This window comes from Notothenia coriiceps, unplaced genomic scaffold, assembly GCF_000735185.1.
Source record: "Notothenia coriiceps isolate Sejong01 unplaced genomic scaffold, NC01 NC01_scaffold00023586, whole genome shotgun sequence".
NCBI lineage: Eukaryota > Metazoa > Chordata > Actinopteri > Perciformes > Nototheniidae > Notothenia > Notothenia coriiceps.
The window spans coordinates 423,441-444,441 of record NW_011356287.1 but is presented as its reverse complement, the minus strand read 5'-3'; the positions used below and the strand labels follow the sequence as shown (position 1 = coordinate 444,441).

At 42.9% G+C, this 21,001-nt stretch overlaps 2 protein-coding genes across 2 annotated transcripts in view; one reads left to right on the top strand and one right to left on the bottom strand.

The window, feature by feature from the left end:
• cyyr1 (cysteine/tyrosine-rich 1) overlaps positions 1-3,906 on the top strand; it is a 4,807-nt gene extending 901 nt beyond the window's left edge. The window contains exons 2-4 of the mRNA XM_010781821.1: positions 561-719; positions 1,335-1,495; positions 2,889-3,906. Of these exons, the coding sequence (XP_010780123.1) occupies positions 561-719; positions 1,335-1,495; positions 2,889-3,022 (454 nt within the window). The 3' untranslated portion in view covers positions 3,023-3,906. The remainder of the gene's footprint in view (positions 1-560; positions 720-1,334; positions 1,496-2,888) is intronic.
• The window catches only part of LOC104954656 (amyloid beta A4 protein-like), a gene marked incomplete at its 5' end in the record, with an annotated part of 30,242 nt that extends 12,062 nt beyond the window's left edge, over positions 1-18,180 (bottom strand). Inside the window, one exon of the mRNA XM_010781825.1 lies at positions 18,155-18,180. Within this exon, the coding sequence (XP_010780127.1) occupies positions 18,155-18,180 (26 nt within the window). The remainder of the gene's footprint in view (positions 1-18,154) is intronic.
• Between the last annotated feature and the right edge of the window lie 2,821 nt (positions 18,181-21,001).

The window sequence follows — 21,001 nt, the reverse complement described above, 5'->3', positions numbered from 1 at the left end:
GGGGGCAAGGCTGCTGGGGGTGGGGGGAATAATGCACCACACTAAACACACACACACACACACACACACACACACACACACACACACACACACACACACACACACACACACAGGCATGCAACAAGTGTGTGAATAATTACTGAACCACTGCTAGTTGCCATATTATCATTACTGTTATTATCATATTCAAGAACAGGAGAACATTGAAAGTATTTGATATTTTTTTTAATGTGGGTGCATTAGTGCAGCTAGCTGACTGGGTCCCAGTATGAGTTCATTACAGAGACCTTCTTTTATTCTCATTTCCCCCGGTGCTCCACAGGTATTGATTGCTTCTTTCTAAATCTGTGCTACTCCACTTCTCGGCACAATTAGTGGCCTTTGTCCACTTTGTTAAGCCTGTCTTAGATTGAGGTGTGTGCGCTTTTGAATTTCGTTCCTAAAAGCTTTTTCTCATTGTTTCCTCCAGGGAACAGATTTTTAAAACATCCGGACCTGGCCTAATCTCTTATTTTAAGGGCTTCTTTCATTTTAATGAACACTTGAGACGGGTCCCAAAGTTATTTTAACACAACCTTTTCATCTTTGCAATCAACTTACCTCTTTGTGTGTGTTGCAGGCAGCAGTAAAGCCCAGTGTGAAGGCTGCATAGAGTACTGCTGCGATGGGTCTCCACCTTTCTGCTGCTCCTACTACGCGTACGTGGGCGACGTCCTCTCGTAAGTAATCACAGGGACACGGCAAACAAATTAAATGCACAAACTGACGGCTGAAGGAGCCCTATTATGTTCATATTTGTGTTTTTTGCCACGATTTCTCTAATTTTTTGACCCACTGGTCGACTAGCTGCTCGGTTTCTAAATGAGAGGTCACACACCAGCTGTCTTTTAACCTGACCCTTCAGAGCGCTCACCTTTTGACCCCTGCCTGTTAGCCTGGAGTCAGCCCAGCTGCTCAAATGCTTTCACCTCACTCTGCTTCCCTTCACCATGAAGCTGTGTTCAGTTTCCATCATCAGTGCATCTGTGAAAATTGTTTATTTGTGCAAAACCTTAAATGACCCGCGGCAAAGTCTTGTAAACACGGCTGATTCTGACTAACGCTGAATATAATAAAAATGTTAAAGCTTTATTTTGTAGTGTCAATTCAAAGACTCCCCTTCTGTGAACACACACACACACCAGATGCTGTAGTCCGTCTCCATGGCAGCTGCCTCCTCTCTTTTATTTTTTACAGTTTCTCATATATATTTATGTTGCATTGTAGGAGGAGCCTGCATATGACCACAAAGCCTTGAATCTGTGTGTGTGTATGTGTTTGTGTTTGTGTTACAGGGGCACTGCCATCTCTGGGATCGTGTTCGGGGTGGTGTTCCTGATGGGGGCGGTGGCGGCCCTGTTCCTGTGTGTGTGTATGTGCATGAAGAACGGGCGGGGGGCGCGGGTCGGCGTGTTCAGCACCTCCTACATCAACACTGTGACTCAGGGGTACCCAGGTGGGTCTCGCACAAACACAAAAAACACACTTTTTAATAGCATAAATAAGGCAAATATATGTTTTTTTATTTATAATGAATAGCAAATGATCTGGCACTACTAAATAATGGGGTAGTTGTATTGTATTACGGCTTCATATAGTGTGATTAAACACTTATTTGTAGGTGTCCATTTCAGTTCCACCTCCTGTGGTGTCCTCAGGCGCCCTCATTTGAACAGAAAACAGCAGAATGTGTTTTATGTTACAAGATCCACCTTGGCCTTGAGCATAATCCCTGACAAGTAACACAAAGAGAGAGTGGATTCCTTTCAAAATAAAAGCCATTAGACTTGACAATGACCTCTGTTCGAGCACTTTAGACATAGATATTCCCAGAAGCATGAACTTCTTCCCCCTCCGCTCCCACCGTTTCACATCTGATAATCCCTGTTCCCGCTGGAAAGGAGCAAAGCGGCGACAATGTTCCCACACTGTCCTCGCAGGTACATCGGAGTCTGTGCTCTGAATACGCTGCTTTTTTTTCTGGGGCTCATCATTTATTCATCACGCCTTAGTCTCCCCTGTGTATCTCCTTCATGCAACACTGGACTGCACCGGCCCTGCAGCTCTGATCGTGTTCCATAAACAAAGTGCCAAAAACATGCAATATGAATGCATGTGCATGTAGCTACAGTGATATTAATAACCAATATGTCCCAGTAAAGGATGTTAATCAATATTTAAATATGATTTTAATTGATTTAGGTAGTGCTGCTTTTATTATTTACATACACCTTTCCTTTATGTAATGGTGCTTTAAATTGATCAAATATTAATTCTCACGTTGCAAGGTCTCATTCTGGGCTACACAACGGTTTTATAGACCTTTTTTAAAATAAAGGTAACTCTTGCAGCACGTTAGATTGTGAGTTATTCATAATCATGGCGTCATAAATGTAAGGTTTTGCTCATGTCACGCTTTCATCTTTTCTTTTATCTCGGCTGCTGTGATGTTTCAGTGAATAATGTTCCCCTGGTGAGACTGATGCATCATGGTCAACCAAGGGATTTCTTTAGGGGGCATATTTTTACACTTAGTAAAGTTCCTTTTTGTACAGAGTGCAGTTTCTCTGTTTTACCACTAGAGGGTGGCACTTTCCCATCGTTCACCTTTTCAAATGAGTGCAGGTTCCCCCACATACATATAATAGAGGACACATTCTGCTCATTTTCAGGTTCATATTTGTATGTAGTTTCTCTACTGTGACATGTTTCCATGCTTTAATGTTCAAAAAGCTCTATATTGTCCTCATGTGCTGCATCACCTCTCATCACCCTGTAGAACACACTACAGGAAAATCCAAAAAGCATGACAGACTATTTATTTTCTTTATTTCTCTTCCCAAACTCAGGTCCTCCACCTCCATACACCTACGACTACGAGATGTACCCTCCCTCGCTGCACCCGCCACCTTACACCCCGTCTCAGCCGAACTCTGCCAACTACTCCCCTCCTCCTCCGTACCCGGGATGTGCCCGCAAGTGAATCCCTGCTATAGACCCTCTAGCAGTCATCTAAAAGGAACTGATCAATGTCTACACACCTGGATCTCTGGCCTCCAAAGACAATTAAAGAGGCCTGAATGTATTCCACATTTAAAAAGAAAAAGGGGGGGCAGGCCAGGTGTGAATGTCACTGCCTTTCTGCAGGAGTCTAGACCAAATGTTGAGGAAATTAATAATAATTGAACATTCTCATAGAGTTAGCAGGCGTGCTAGCCTGCAGCTAGCACTTCCTAATAACCAATACTCTCATCCTTCCCCGACTGAGCACATCAAAGGCTCCGCGCTGCTTTGATGCAGGTGAAGACCACTTTTGTCAGTATGGAGCAGTACCTTACATCACTGGAGGAATGTCGTTTTTTTAAGGGAGATGCAAATGAAGCTTTATTATATTTTAAGAAAAGTCTTTCCAGGACACAGTGCAGACATGAGAATTGACCTATTTTTAATAAAACTTGATTTATATTGTGACTTAAGAGGAAGCATATGATCACTATTATGTGTAGACTTGAACATAAGGCATTATACTGACTTTAATGGCAACTTGTTGTCAATGAACTGGTTTGTACTGCCTTACTTGAATCAATGTGATGGTGTAAACTGAATTGGGGGTCCCACTATGTTCAATTTGGTAAAGTAATGAAATAAAATTGTGTTTTATTTGAAATGCATTTTGTAGGCTGATTTAAGGTTTGAAAGAGGACCCCACTGTGTAATGGCTGATACATGTGATGGACGACTGTGAAAAATGGAAGGGATTTAGGTTTGATACTAATAATGTATCAGGTAGATGATTTTGTGTTTCTTTATTGTGTTTACTGGCTGTCTTGTACATTGAAGATTTGATTAAAGCGTTTTTAAAGTATAAAACAATGAGATGGTATTTATATGAATGTGAATGCATGTGCGTTGGCTGGGACAATAGATGTTGAAGTGAAAGTGTGTGGGCATGTGCGTCAGAGATGGTGTGTGTGTGTGTGTTAATCCCACTCCGCTGGTCAGGTGACTCGTTGCTGAGCAGCTGTGCAGCCTCGGTATCACCATCAGACAACGGGAGTCACCGGCGCTGCACACACTCTGCTTCTCACGTTAAACGTAAAACCGCTCGGTGAAACGCCGCCTTTAGGAGGTTCGTCTCCGCGAAACGACATGGGGGACCGAGTAGCTTTACTGCTGCTGGCTGTAGCGGCTTCTGCCCTGGCTGCCGAGGTAAGAAAAATACGTTTTTGTGAGGTATTTCCACCATATTGTTGCTGCGTCAAGCTAGCGGGAGTTAGCTTCAATTTAACTGGAAGTCAGTTGACTGTGCCTTCAAAGTAAAAGCTCTGATTGTTTAAGGTGAAATCAAGGGGAGGTATTTTTTACCAATCCAGGATAGTTGAATTTCATCAAATTATGTAACTAAAAGTTTAAGTAGGAGTAGTGGAGACATATATTTTCTCAGAGTACACAACATGACTTGCTTCGTACCACCAAACATTGACTTTGTAGCCCATTAAAAAAGGCAGGTCCTTTGTATTGAAGGTTTCAACCGGAAGTCTTGTGGTAACGTCTATCTAGCTTGTCACTGACTGAATGCTTGGCTATTTCTAAATAAAGACCACACGTTGTTTCATTAAACCACCTAAATATTTATATATTTGTTAGTAATTGTCGTTATATTATTTGTAATGAACTTCCCCAGGAACCCACCACATAACACATAACGTGTATTCTTTTTGCACGGATGCTTTTTCTCAGGCAAAGTCTCCTTTTAAGCCAGTCGATACTGATTTATTGAGGATTTGTAACAATGAATAATATGTCCGTCTCTTCATTTAAACCTGCACCCTTTAAATGTCGATTCAATTTGTGTGAAAACGAGAAGCAAGTTGCTTTTCCCAAATTAAAAATGTTACAAACAAGTTGTCAACAAATTGCATACCTTCATTAATCTGTACAAATTGCTCCTAACGCTGCTATTGATTGTTATTCGGGCTCTTTTAATGTTATTTAAAGTCATTATTAGGAATAAATGAAACGCTTATTGTCTCATTTTCCATATCCCGAGGGCTATTTTTTAAGGGAGTGGGCGTGTTTTAGGGATGGAAATAAGTAAATGAGACGTCTTGTTGCCTCGGAATGAATACTTAATGCCAGATGTTGACTGAAACTAAGTAAATTATCCCGTGAATATGACATTATCCTCGGAAAACAATCTTTCGAATGGCTCTCCCTCATAATTCAGTCAGATGATAGAGAAATAAGATGGCGGCGGTGCACTGCAGCATTTATCGAGGGGTCTGGAAACTGGGAAGCCAACAGCAGCTTTCACTATCATTGTTTCCTTTAATGCCATGTTCTCACCCACCGTGCCGTGTGTGGTGATAATAGACACAAAGGATTTCTCTAATAATGTATTTATAGCGGACATAGTGACACAAAATCACTGCTCTGCCATTTTTCAAGCGTCTTTGCCAAGAATATAGCTTTGTGAATACACCTACCCTGCAAAGAAATACGTTAGAATGTCACTGAAATGTAAAAAAAATGGCAGCTTTTTTAATCAAATCCAGCCCTTTCCGCGCACATGCATTTTTAAAACGTTATGTCATCATTGTCAGTTGTGTAATCTTCTTAATCTTGTGATGCATAAATGCTTAGTTCCCCATTTCAAGATGTTTTTGGAAAATACCCAAAGCATTTAAAGCATTGGGATTTCCCCAACTGAGATTTATTTAACGAGGGGTTTTAACACTTAGGTGAATAGCCTGAATGCACCGTGGCTTTGTTGTGAGAGAAATGACACATTGCTTTAACCACCGGCAGCCACATTGTTACAGATGGGAGCTGCAATTGTGGCCGAGGAGCAGCTGCTGCCTGTGGGATTTCTGGTTGTTACAATTATAGCTTGTATACATGATAAATGAGTTACTTGTAATAGATCAATAGTGCCAAACAATGGCTATTACACTCCATTTAGGCCCCTCGATTTTGCTGTCTTGGCCATTTCTGCTGAGCTTTTTTTTCTTGGGATGAATCAGGTGAAATGTGGCAGACGACCTACGTGTCTCCCGCACGTAGGCTGTAATCAGTGGATATGAAATAGTTTAGGCTGCTCATCAAGCAAAGGGGCGGCTTTGTTCCTAATCCATTGTTTAGCTTACCAGGGCCCCCACATTAAAAAATCAAAGCTACGAGTGATAGATTGCGACAGAGTTGTTAAAAAATTAAGCAACCAAGATGAAATCAGACTTGAAAATGAGATGTTGCAAGTGTTTGATGTTGTTGGGGTTTGTTTAGAGCCCCATTCACACACACAGATCAAGGAAGCTGCTTCTTCCTGACAGGGCCCGCGGTCTGGAGCGTGGGAGTTGGATGCCAGCCTTTGTGTATTTGGGAATCCTTGGGAAATGGCTCTTGGATGGGTGCAGGCGGGCAGTGTGTTTGTGTGCATACTGCAGTCTTTCAGCCCGGGGCGGACCAGCCCTCTCCCCTTATTAGAGAGTTTAATGCCATTATGCCTGTTGGCGCTGCCAGTGTTTCTCTCTGGCACCTTCTCTGCTGCTCACACTGCAGCTTTGATTCTTAAAGGGGCCCTTTAATGCTCATTTTCATGTTTATATTAGTATTGTGTTCCTCTACTGTGACATGCTAAAGAGAAAATCCACCTTGAGCTACATTATCTTCAGTTTTAAATCCACATTTGGCAGAGAAACACCTTCCAGTTGACTTGCTCATAGTTGTCACACGTCAGAAACAGCTGCTGGGATCAGGTCAACTGAGGGAATAATGTGAATAATTTAGCCCCTCAATCTCTGTATTTCTGATTATTGATTGACCTGTTAAGGAAGAAGCTTTTGCTCTGAACAGACTGATAGCAAAACCCAATCTATGAAAGTGTGTTTGTACATTTAGAAGATACGTTTAGCCAACTCATTGATTTGTGTATTGATAGAAAATAAACCGCCCTATTAGGATAATTGATCAATGGCTGGTTTTGTGAGACTTCTATGAAAGTAAAATGAAACCTTTAGATTTTTACGTTGTTTTTGGGACATTTTAAGTTCACATACTTCAACTAAAATGATTATGTTTGTACATTTTAAATCATGAAAAACGGCTGGTTTGAGAAACTAAAATGTGATCATTTGCAAATAGGCACCAGTCAGACCAGTCTGTGGTCATTATCACATGTGTCTCTCCTCAGTAAACAGTGCATGTTGTCATTGGGCAGGACTGGATGTCCTCTTCATAATGACACATGAATGGGGTTTATCTCCAGTGCTCACTATCTTATTTTTATTTATTTTTTTAAAAGTCCTCCATTAGCTGTTTAAAAAAAGTATTTGTCCAAACAGCTCGCATTGTCCATGTTGTCAACAACAGCAATGACACAGCAGCAGCGTTCCCAATTAATGTTCCTCTCCTCTCCCCCCTCTGCTGTCTGTTCCCGGAGAAAAGCATTCCTGACCTTTTGATAGCGTTGTTTCTGTTGTCACGGCCCTGGACACGGGGATGTGCTTGTTGTCTTTTGGGGGCTGTGTGTAACTGATAAATCAGCTGTTTGGGAACATTCAAGATGTTTGACCTGTTCATCTTTGCTCCCTACTTGTACTGTTTTGTCATCCTCACAATCTCTGAGTCTTCTTTGTGTGTTCACAGTGTGTCTTCCTACAGGAAGGTAGCATCGCCCCTTTTTCAAAGCATGGTAGGAATCTGGTCGTGCAGATTTCAGTGGCGCAGCTGAAAGGCCGGCTTTGTTTTGTCCAATGAATGAGAGACTATAATGAAAAAGTTTGGTAAGATCCAACACGTGTCTGACAGCATAAGAAGCTGGCCTTCTATGCTTGTTGACTGAGGAGGAATTTCAGATTTAGGTCGCATAACACGTAAGTCCTAAAACCCAGAAAGGACTTTAGCCCTTCTGCTTCCCCTGTCTTGCAGCAAGCGGTTTTTGAACGTGTTTTTGGTTAGACGCCTGTGCTTAACACAAGCTGAATTCTTTTTAAATCTACGACATCAAATATTGACCCGGAGATGTTGCTGCTTCATCGTCCTCTTTCTTACCGGATCATAATGATCTGTAATAGGTCAAACATGTGCACCTAGCCTTTATTGCAGCGGGAACACGCCATTCTCCCTCCCACATCTCATATTAGAGCAAATCTCGCCATCATTCATCACCACCGGAGCGCTATTTCCATCTGCAAATATCAGCAGTGCGCCACGAAGACACACTCTTGGTTTCGCTGCTGCTGAGTAAGCATCTCTAGGTACGGAATCTGAATAATAAGCCCAGAAAACAAGTCGCCCCGACCTGCGCAATTACTCAGGAGCCGCACCGAGTACACCACACACACACACACACACACACACACACGCACACACACACACAGTATTCATACACACATCTGGAAACCAGCTTCCTGCCATTTCCTGTCAGGTCATCCATTCTTTATCATACATATCCATCATAAGTGTCCCAGTCAAGGCCTACCCTTTTAATAGTCTGACCGAGGCCAATGCAATCAAGGTCTAATCTCAGATCACACGCTATCAGAGTGTGATGGATGAGTTGGTCAAGGTTGGGAGGGTTACTTTTCGAATGTGTTATAATAACTAGTTACCTATTATGTGTTATCTAATCTTAGTTTTGCATATTCAGACAGGAGCCTATCCACCAACAAGGCCAGGTTCAAGGTTCTTTATTGTCAAACTAACTTAGCTACAGAGTAATTATGTCGTTGAAAATCTTAGGTCACAGGCTTCTCCAACAATGCAACACAATAATACAGATAAGCAGACAATATTATAACAATATTAAAGTATATTATATTAAAAGTAATACAATATTTAAAAAAAAAGTGTAATAGTGCAATACGAGTCTATATACAAGTTATTGGAAAGATATATTAGATAATAGATCAATAATGACTAAGTAGCAGATGAATGTTATGAAATTGTTTCAGCAGTTGAGACACTGGAGCACAAACTATAGTTTAAAAAAGCAGAAATCAAATCTGAGCTCAGTTTTGGTTTCATAACACAGTTAAGCTCCCACACACTATTTTATGAACATATAGGTTCACCGACTGAATACAGAAAAGAAGACTCACACTTAAAGTCCTAGCCTACAGAACAGTACAGGTCACAGAGAAGACGAGCCTTTCAAAACACTTATCTGGTTAATTCTTTGTTATGGAACTGTAAGGGACTGCAGGTACCCTTTTTATTGAATCCTGATTAACCCGTGATACTCTCCAAACCTGGTTGAGAATGTAGGTGTACGCCCATGTGAGTGACAGATGTTGCTGTGATCAGAACATGATGATACATACCGGCTTGTTTCTCCAACAGGATGCTTGTGTCCTCTCTGTTGGACCCCAGACTGGAGGCGTATTGAACCCAAACACACCTGCTAAGCTTTCAGTTAGAAAAGAGGAACACAGCTAAAGTCCCTCCTCCACTTTGGTGCCTGGGAGACATTTATTTTGTGCATTACGGCTGATATGAAGCGGCAACACAAATCCAGTGATTCCAGAGAGAACACTGTGAAATCAGAGTGGCATAAAGCACCTTATTTGATCACCTCCTAAAAACAGCATGCAACAAAGTGGGTTAGAACATTTTTATTTTTTCGCGGCACCTGGAGGATCATTGACTTGCACCTGGATTCATTTTTTTGTTACTTTTAGATATTGTAAACTGTGCGTCTTCTTCTCTGATTGGTTAGCTGGCAGGTTCTGCTTTGATTGGTCAACCGCTTAGACATGTCCTGCCCCTTAGCCTATCCAGTACATCTGTCCAATCGCTCCAATTACATCTTATTTCTGCACAATATTATGCCCTATTATGCATCTTGGCGGGGTCTCCCTTTCCTGTAGTATATTATGTAGGTTTTGTGCATGTCATTAGAGCATGTACACATGTCACAGTAGAGACACAACATACACATATGAACATGAGCGGTCCTCTTGAAGTCCTGCAGGGATGGCTAACCCATTTTAGAAAAAGTGAGCTGTAAATGATGCTTATTTTCTGTTTTACCACCTCTGTAAACACACACAAATCCCCATGAGGGTCCTTGTTTTTTCAGGTTATATTCCTGCTCTTGTAGAAATGATCTCCACCCCTCCTCTCCTCCCACTCCTCTCCTCCCATGCCTCCCCCTCCGCCCTGGGTGTTCAGAGTTGCCATAGCGCTCGCTCTCTTCCCCAGGTGCCTGCTACTTGGACTATAATTAGGCCGCTGTGTGTGTTATTCCCGTCGTCACTCTCGCCCATTCCTCCCTCCTTTTACCATTTTCCGCCAGGACAATTTCTCACTCTCGCTTTAGACTTCCTCTTCAGCGCCGTGTCATCCATACCGTGCGTTACTGGTGTGCCGCATGCCCTCGGCTCCAGAGTCACAGTTCAGAGGGTTTATGAAACTAGTACCTCTTGGAGTCCGGGCGACACGCCATCAATTGTGGACGACGAGTCCAAGTGTGAAATTGGAACACTTGTTTGAAATGCCAAGTTGTGTGTGTGGGTGTGTGTTTGAGCAAAAGAAAAAAAGAAGGGCGAGCAGGAGGTTTGCGGCTGAAAATGGACGGTTATTATTCACAGTGTCCTGTTATTTCTGGACTGGTTTCCTGTTTGGTCTCTGTGAAAGAGGCGGACTTCCTGCGTTTGTGCAGTGGACAGCTGTGTGTGTGTGTGTGTGTGTGTGTGTGTGTGTGTGTGTGTGTGTGTGTGTGTGTGTGTGTGTGTGTGTGTGTGTGTGTGTGTGTGTGTGTGTGTGTGTGTGTCATTTTAACTTGGGATTCTCTGCTTGTTATTAATTAAAGTCATTTTATTTATAATTCAATTAAGGTTGAAGACACATGCAAGTATACATAGGTAGTAATCTTCCTTGCTTCCCTGCTGGTGCGGCTGCTCCTAACCACTGAACACACTCCCAAACACACACACACCCATCAGCACCCCAGGGCCCTGATTCACAATAACTCCTAGTGACAACACTAATGAAGGATTACCTCAACCCACAATCAGCCTTACATCATTTTGATGCAGCCAAGAGGCGTCTGATTTATTCTGCTGTGTTTTCTCAGGACAGAATGTTGTTGCCTGCAGCTTTTGTTGATGCAAACAAACACATAAGGGAATGTGTTAGGTAATGTGTTTTCCAGCCTGAGTGTGTAATGCAAATGGCAAATTATAAAATACACGGTTATAACTGGAAGAGGAAGATGCTGAATGTTTATGTTGAGAATGATTGAAGGGTTCGTTGTGTAACCCATTGGGAAAAGATGACGCAGACAGGACGTAAGCAATGTAGTGCAACACTGAGATTTAATGGGTATTTAAATGAATTCAACACAACAATTTTATGTCCTATGATGAGGCAAAATCAACATATTTTAGGGCGAGGTTGTTTGAAAAATTAGCAATGCAATCATTTTTAAATGTGTGAGGCAAGACGTTGGTGGGATAAGGTGTCATCAACTCCCCCGTACATACTCGCTCCCCAGTGCAGAGCGACTCCCAGCTGGATAACAGGCTGTTACCGAAGGAGTCGGCCGTTACGTTGGTTAGATGTTGATTTTCTGCACACCTGATGATGAAATTCCTACTCCCTGGAGACTTGGGTAAATGGTGTTGCCTCGGGTTGCTTAGGCGACCAGGGCAAAGGGAGGTTATAACAGGAAGTTCCCCCGGAGAGGAGAGCCGGCTCCGTATCCATGGATATTATTACTAAGCAAACCCTCCATCACGTCTAGCCAAATGAAGTGGGCAGAAGTCAGACTTTTTTATCTACACACTCTTAATCAGATTTTTAAAGAGATTTGTCTGGGATGCTAATTCCCGTGGAAACCCTCGAGACAAAGCTTAATCGTGTTGAATATGAATGAAGAATCAAACAAACTTAGATTCCCCTCAAAGTGGAAACTTTTTAGGGCAAGGATGAGCTTTGAGTAAGTGAAGAAGACATCTCCAGAGCCTAGTAAGCGAGGAGACCTTTATTTGATATGCACGAACAGGACTCTGGCTGTGTTTAAAGACTGGTTCATGGAAAATAAAATGTGACTCGGTCAGTTCACAAAACCTTGATCACCGCAATTTAACCCTGAACTAAACCCCAATAAATCCCACACCCATTTTATTCTCTAACATATTCAGGCTTCAGTTTTCCCCCGCTACTTTTCCAACCGTCTGGTTTTAAATCTGCTCTGTAATTGAACCTCTGTCCGACAGGGAGTGTGAGGGGAAGCAATGTCTGCCCTGTAATCAGTGAAACCGAACACTATACGCACTAAATCTGCTTCCCAAACTTCAGGCGTGGATAGCTTCACACACACACACACACACACACACACACACACACACACACACACACACACACACACACACACACACAGAGCGGTAAAGCGTTGCACACACACACTTAAAGTCCAGTCAAAGACGATCTGAAGGTTTTAGGTAACAGCAGGGCCCTGCTTGCCAAGGGGATTACGTGTGTGTGTGTGTGTGTGTGTGTGTGTGTGTGTGTGTGTGTGTGTGTGTGTGTGTGTGTGTGTGTGTGTGTGCAAGCATTGAGCATTTCTGTCCCCTCGCCAGTCTTGTCTAATTCAGCCGTCACATATCCTCTCCGAGCTAAGCAAACAAATTCCCACGGCCGTGCTGTCTGTGGACAGTGTGTGTAAACAACACACAGACAGACAGGCCGGCTGCTCGATTCCACACAGTGATTGATTAATGACTTAAAGGAGAGCACTATATGTCTGCTGCGGTGCTGGAAAGTATGCTTACTTAAGTATTGTGCTATACTTTAGTTTCCATTGCTACTAGTTTGGACAAAGTAGCCGAAGATGCCTGTAAAAGATGAGGGCCAGCAAGAGGATGTGTGTGTGTGTGGCTGTGCGACACATCCTGCTCTCCAGGGACTCTCTCCCCTGGGATGAGATGATTTAAAACACCCTCCCCCCTTTACTAAACCCCACCACCTTCACCCAACTCCCCATGGCAGGGCTGGGCCGCTCAGATAAGACGGTACAATTAATATCACCGCGGGACTGGCACCCACGGGGACACTTCAAAGTGACTCACTTTAAACTGCCTCTGTGTGAGGGAGTAGATACATGGCGTGGGTTTAGTTGTAAGAGAGTCTGAAGCCATATTTCTTTTTCCCCCATTTTACATTTATTGGGTAATAAACACGCTTTTTATTGCCGCTGATCACATCTGTGAGTGAGGCAGCCATAAGCGGATTAAATCACGCATATCAGGACATGTTACACTCCCTTTACACAATGACTTTCAGCTGGGAGTGGTTAGGAAATGTACATAAAAGGGAAGCAAAGTCATATATCTTTAAAGGTCCCCTACATTGGGAGTGCAGTGCATTGATTGATGAGATGGGCTTTTCCTTTCCAGAGGTGAAAAGTAGAAATCATGTTACAAAATACAAACATTAACCAGAACATGAGCAGAATATTTCCTCTTTAAAGAATTTTTTGTCAGAATTTTGAGATTGCATCTAAATATTGTTCATTTCGTTGACTAAAACTATGACGAAATATGTTCGTCAACGACCTTTTTTTCCATGACGGAAACGAGACGATGACGAGACGGCACCGACGGCAGTAAACAATAACTGTCACGAAATCAACGTTGACGAAACGTTGACGAAAAGTCCAAAATCTCTCTTTACTTTCGTTGACGAAAAATGAGGAGACGAAATATTATCAAAGATAACGTTACATCTCTGATAGTCAGTTTTTCTCCGAGCAGTTCCATTTCCGGTGCTGCGGCTGGGCAGCAGCTGTCTGTCCGTGCTGCGCGCGGCGGTACATTTGAATTACACCGCGGCAGAATATGAACTGTCAGGAAGACTCGGGTCTAACTCATGGTCTAACTAATCTTATTTAACAGAAAATAAAATGGCAACAACAGGGCTTGGGAGCAGTGGTCGCGTTAACCGAATACCCCCCGTCAGCGCGAGTGAGTGATAAATTGTGCACTCGACGGGTAATAATGGATTATGACGGAAATGTTACGACCCTGTCCGTCAAAATGACTGACAACGAAAAAGTCTAATGCCACCACCACTGCTCGGGAGAAAGAAACGATGTGATATTTGGGCCCATTTTCACTACAATGAGGCGGAGGAAAAAAAGCGAATGCATTGTTTTATCAGAAGGGAAGCAATGTGGCCATAACACAGCTGGTAAAAACACCACAAGCCTGACCAGATACTCTCTGCAAAGCTTCTTAATAATTCAACCTGTGTTTTTCATCAAATAAGGACAAGAAAATTCTTATTGTGAAATAAATTGGACTAAAATGACAAATGATTGGTTTTGGCTAGACTAGTTTGACTGAAATGTTCTATATAATCTGATGACTAAAAAAGATTCAACAGTTTTCATTGACAAAAAGGAGACTAAAATAATTATTTTTATTTGACTAAATTGCTCAGACTTTTAATCGACTAAATCTTGACTAAAATAATTACTGTTTTAGTCGACTTAAGGGCAGATCATGACGTGAGGAGGCGACGTGTGTCTGAGGTTTACCTGGCTGTGATCTGGGTCATTGGTTTCAGGCTGAGGGAGGAGGCCACCTGTCTGAGATGCAAAGTGTGATCTGAATTAGGATGTAACTTAATCCCCCGTGTGAACTGCAGTGAGCTCCACATAAACCTCCTTGGGGTCGAAAACCACTCTATGAAATTGCAGCGGCGAATAATCGGACTTTAATCGCTTTACTACCACAAACTTGTTATTGCATTACATTTATTAGATTCTCGGTTTGTCTGTCTATCTTCTTTTTTATGGAGTAATTCTATTTCATTCCAAATGATTGTGAGGACGCTAAGATTTAACATATTGAAGCAGAAGCAATAGGTTTTTTTTTTGTTGCTGCTTACTTTAATTGAACGATCACCTTGGGGTCAATCTGATAAAGCCTCGGCCTCCTTTCCTCTGGCGATGGCTATCCCGCCAGATTGAAACCAAAGGGGGATATGTCTCCTGACCCGGCTGCCTTCCTAATCCTCAGTGCCCAGATTACCCCCCCCTCCCTCCTCCTGGCAGACTGGCAGCAATGTGCACCAGAGCTGGGACAGGATAAAGACTGAAGGAGAGAGGCTGGTGGTGTCTCCTCCTGTAATATGCTAACACTCTGCTGCTGATATGTCTCATCATTTGTTTCGTCTGCTTTTTCTTTATGTCCATCTGTGGCCTGCTAGAGGTAGATTTCTGCTCTGGAAATGAAAAACAACCCATTTTACCGTTCTTATCCTTTCTCTTGCAAAATGCTTATTAGGGCAGAACTGCACCAGTTACAACGACATTCAAAAAGACAAGAAAGAAATAATACATTTGTGCAGTGATGACTTTCTGAGCTTTAGGACTCATTCCTGCACCACTCTGTATACGTACATACATTCATACACATATATACTATGTACACACAAACACATCTTCAGGTAATTGCAGTGATTATTTCTGTTGACAGAGGATTTGTCTTTTGACGTAGCCAGCACTGAATAATCATTCTTTACCTCTAAGCTACCTCTATCACCGTTTACACGTCTTTTCCCTGATTTCCTCCCTCTCTCTTTCTCCGGCTCTCCTTCCTCACATCATTTCGGTTTCCCTTGACCTTCTGCTCGAGCCCAAAGGCTTATTGTCCAATTCATCTGTCCTCCAATCTCTCCCCATTGTGCTTATTGTTCCTCTCACTTTCTCCTCCTCCCGTTCCTGCCTCCGCCATCATCCAGATACTTTGATTTATAAGCTTGCAGCAAAGGCTCCCCCTCCTCCTCCTCCTCCTCCTCCTCCTCCTCCTCCTTCAGCCGAAGACAGAGCATTTGAGAGATAGCAGTAGAGAGGCTGAAAGGCGGGGAGGGGATTTGCCAGCCAAAAGAGGAAGGCACAAAGCATTTGAATGTCGGCGAGCGTTTGCCACAGATTTGCGTACCTGTGCCTGAAGCGGACAGGAAGTGGGTTTTCTCTCTTTCAGTAAGCGACAGGGAGAGGCCAGAAGGTGGGCAGATACGGTCGCAGTGAACCTGGGCACCCAGGAAAGAGAGTTAATTAAAAGATAGCACGCACACGGACAACTTTTTAAACGATTATTCCAAAACTTCCTGCCCTCATGTTGAGCCGGATGGGACTTGATCTGTTCTCTGTGAGCGCTGCTCACTGATCTCCTTGCTGTGTGGCTGCACTTCCTTAAAGTAGCCCAACTTCTTTTCACAATCATATTTATAATTAGTCTCCGTGCTTTAATGTTCAAAAAGCTCTTTATTTCTCTCATACTGCCTCTTTTCACCCTCTGTCTGAAACCAGAGCCCAGTCTGCTCTGATTGGTCAGCTGGCCGGCTCTGTCGTGATTAGTCAGCCACTCAGAGATGTCACGTACAATGTGTTGGAGTGCTAGACCAATAGTTTCAGGAGAACATGACTTGTTTTACTGTTATGACTTAGCAGTTGTTGACACTAATGCAGTGTAATGTTTATCTGGTTAATAGCTCGGGTAGGGCTGGGCAATTTCTTTTTAATTAAAAATTCGGCTTCCAACGGTTATGAAAACAAGATAATCGAGATAAAGTGATAACGGGCGACAGGAACAACAAAAACAAACACTGAGCAAGATTTGTTACCCAGTGATGTCCGCACCACAAGGCAATTTAAGCAATTTGTTTAATCATCTGAAACACAGAGGGAACAAACAATAAAAAAAGAGTAGAACCGAAAAAAGTAAATCGTGACTTCTTCCATCGCAACACATCTCTCTAATGCAACCTCGCTAAATGCTATATGTTATTCATTTAAAGGGGCCATATAATGCTTCTTAGTACCTTTCCTGTAGTGTGTTTGCATATAGGTTTTTGTGCATGTAAACGGTCTTCCGGAACATAGTGACATCACTATGTAACACTCGTGTTTTAAAATACTAATATGTCTTGTTTTCATAGACACATGCGAGCTAAATCAATGCAAAGATTTACATTTCCCAGCTGCAAATGTGTCCAACTGGATGGATGACTCTCACATTGGAAGGAGACTTTTTGCCCCCGGCTGTTGGGAGAGAATCAAGTCTGCTGTAAAGAAATATGCTATCCATCTCACAAAACAACATTTGTTTGCCTGCCAGTGCCTTCAAAACCGCTAACAAGATTAGGGAGTGCACAATGGCAGCGGTCCCTCTTCTCCCTCCCTCTCCCTCCCTCTCTTCTCTCCCCCATATTCCCTCCCATTTTGTTTCGAGCTCATTTGCCAGCACAATGCAGACATTCACCTCCTCTGCTCGGGAGCTGCAGCACAAACACACATGCAGGAAACTATGTATGAGAATGTTGATTATACTACTGTACTTTTACTAAAGTAACATTTGGAGCGCAGGTCTTTCACCTGTAGTGGAGAATTTGAAGACTATAAATATTTCTACTTTGACTTAAGTAAAGAATATCTTCCACACACACACACACACACACACACACACACACACACACACACACACACACACACACACACACACACACACACACACACACACACACACACACACACTTGAACACACACTTGAACACACCCTAGCCTCTGGCCAACCTGCTCCTGTGCTGTACACTATTCCCATAAATGGTGGTGGTGTGTGTGTGTGTGTGTGTGTGTGTGTGTCAGATTGCTCCAGGCTGTGTTTGAGGCAATTTATTCCTATAAAAATATTGATTGTTTTTCTGCAAGATCGTGACTCGACAGCAGCCGACATATATGAACAGAGGCATTGAGAACTGCTCCGTTTAAGAGTTTGATTATAGGAAATCCAACACAACATATTAATGGAAAATGTGTTGCTACACTCCTTTTCCCGCTTATCTTCTGTGGTTTCTTGTTTCCATTATTCTCTCATCACAAAGAGGCCCCAATATGCTCCTGTTTGTTATTAAGCCTTACATCTGACTAAATCTCTGTCTGTGTCTCCTCTCACCCTCCAGGTGCCTACAGATGTTTCTATGGGTCTGTTGGCAGAGCCCCAGGTGGCCATGTTTTGTGGAAAACTCAACATGCACATCAACGTTCAGAGCGGCAAGTGGGAGCCGGACCCCTCGGGCACCAAGAGCTGCATCGGTACCAAGGAGGGCATCCTGCAGTACTGCCAGGAGGTAAAGAGGGGTGTGTGTGTGTGTGTGTGTGTGTGTGTGTGTGTGTGTGTGTGTGTGTGTGTGTGTGTGTGTGTNGGCAAGGCTGCTGGGGGTGGGGGGAATAATGCACCACACTAAACACACACACACACACACACACACACACACAGGCATGCAACAAGTGTGTGAATAATTTAATTATTCACACACTTGTTGCATGCCTGTGTGTGTGTGTGTGTGTGTGTGTGTGTGTTTAGTGTGGTGCATTATTCCCCCCACCCCCAGCAGCCTTGCCCCCACAGGTCTCTCTCTGAACTCGTCTCAACCTGCTCATCTCTGAAGGTTTCACCTCTCAGGCTGGCAGTCTCTCTGAATAACTTTAAATGAAGGACACTGCAAAGAAAACAAACTCCCTGTGTGTGTGTGTGTGTGTGTGTGTGTGTGTGTGTGTGTGTGTGTGTGTGTGTGTGTGTGTGTGTGTCAATGCTGGAGATCTGCTTACTCTCAGCAATAACTCACACACATGGGATGTGTGCCTGCAGGCATGTATGCACAGTTCCGGGCTTGGGAGCCCTGCCTTGTAATTACCACAGGAGGATGCTTTTAAAAAGAAAAAAGAAAACTTGCATTATGTTAAATAAAGCTGGGATGCAGTTTGCACAACTCGAGGTGAAGTGTTTATTGCACTTTTAAGTCATGATTTTTCTGATATAAGCAGGTTCGATGGTTATGATGCAGAAATCTTAAATGAAAGTGCACAAGAACAGGATTTTTTTGCACCTTTTAACTGATATAAGCAGGGTCTGTATACACCCAAAAAGTGTGAAGTGTGCACACCTTAATGATGTAGAAATCATTCTTTGTTCACAATAAAGGTTTTTCTGCAGTCTTAACTGTATCCTTCATCCAACTTTTGAATGTTACTCTACCTCCCTGCAGCTAATCTTTCCATGTCAATGCCTGCATGCGGTTTTAAAAGCAGACTTCTGACTCTCTCCGTGTGGGTGGTCCTCGGAGGTCCTGTCTCTCCACACGCTGGGGGACAATGGCACCATGTCCTTCACCCCCCCCTCTCCTTCACCCAATACCGCCCCTTCACACACACACACACCGCCAGCAGCAGCAGCAGCAGCTCCTCTCCCCTGCCCCCATCCAGATCAAAGTTTCCAGCTGTTTTCAAGCTAGTGTGGAGGAGTTCCCAAAATGTGATCGGTGGAACTTCAGCTTCCCCAAAGCTGTACACATCTGGAAGTCTTACCATTATCAAAAACATCAAGAAAAGACATCTAGCTCTTTGTAAATGTATTGATTAAACTCACCGGAGAATAAACAAAGCAGCAGCGAGCTCCTCAACACCCCCCAGCTCTCAGTATGCGTCCTCCTCCAGGGGCTCTCCATGACTCGGCTCTCCTGTGCGCTTTTATTCTCAATCAATCTGCAGTGGATCACACTAACTCAGAAAAGTCGCTTCTTCCCAGTCACCTTTTTGGCTCCTCCAGGATAATTGTTGGAGCCTACCGCTTTTAACCCAGCAGCAGACTTCGGGAAACATGTCTCCTTAGGAAAAAAAGTGCAGTTCCGTTTGTTCCTCCACGTGTGTGCAGTGTTTCTGCCCCGTCCTGCTCCCACACCTACGGGCGTTTTATTCCGATCTCCTCCCCCGGTTTGCTCACATTACCATGTTGAGTTTACACTGACGAGGAAGGCAGCCACGATCTGACACAAAAACGTTTTCAAAATAAGAGTCTAATTAACACAGCAATCACTACGTTACAAATCATTCAAATTGTATTGTTTGTGCACAATTGGCCCAGTAAGGAGATATAATGCTTTTTCTAGTAAATATCATATTAAACTTAATCTGCTCTGACAAAAAAAGAAATTAAAAGACATTCAATTGAACTTTGACAAGCTATAATGGACGTTTTTCACTATTTTATGGGCCATAGCTACAGTTAAATAATCGATTAGAAAAACAAAAGTCATTGCAGGCATAAAATAAATGTTTATAAATAGTCGTTTTTTTAATCGAAATCTTAATGTCAAGTTATTAAATTAAGTCTACTAAAAGTATTTTTTTTAATAAATGTGACATTAGTTTGAGCTTTTATTTTGAAGGCCTTAGCCTGGTTATGTCTGTCACGCTTTACGCAGCAGGAGGGAAAACGTTTTCCATGGGTTCTATGTATTTATGTGCGCGTGTCACATGCTTCACGTGGTATTAGTCACATCACGACCTTCTTTTAAAGTTAAAATCAAAACCGGCACAAAGATTCACAGCAGGCCGCTTCACACCTGGAGAAAATAACGCCAGACGCACTACTTTGTGTTGTTAGGTCACGTCTATTGTGTCAGGGATGGGGCCACTTTATCCAATTCCCCCTTCTGCTACACACTGGTGACATTTCAAACACACTCACATGTTAAATAACAAGTCAACTTTTTAGCTTTTGCGATGAGTGTACAAAAACATGTATGTAAAAGTACACCATCCAAAAAGGTAGAGTTATACTTTGTAAATTAAACGTTTAGCCATTAAGATTATTTAATCTGAATCCTGGTTTAATCAATTTGCCATGATTTAAACTTTAATTGGCAGCCATGGGTGGCAAAGGGATGCAGATAATTTGGGAGATGCCACCCACATGGAGCAGCGGTGAGTCATAACGCTTTCCACATGTGGGACTCTCAGACTTAAAAAATCAGCAGGTATAAAAAAAAAATGTTTAATTACCTGCATACATATTAACGCCGGTTTTTCTTTGTCAAGGCGAAAAAGAGCGTGCAGTATACATTTTGCCCTACACAGGGCTGTCCCTGGGCACTTGGGCCAACTCCCCCCCCCCCC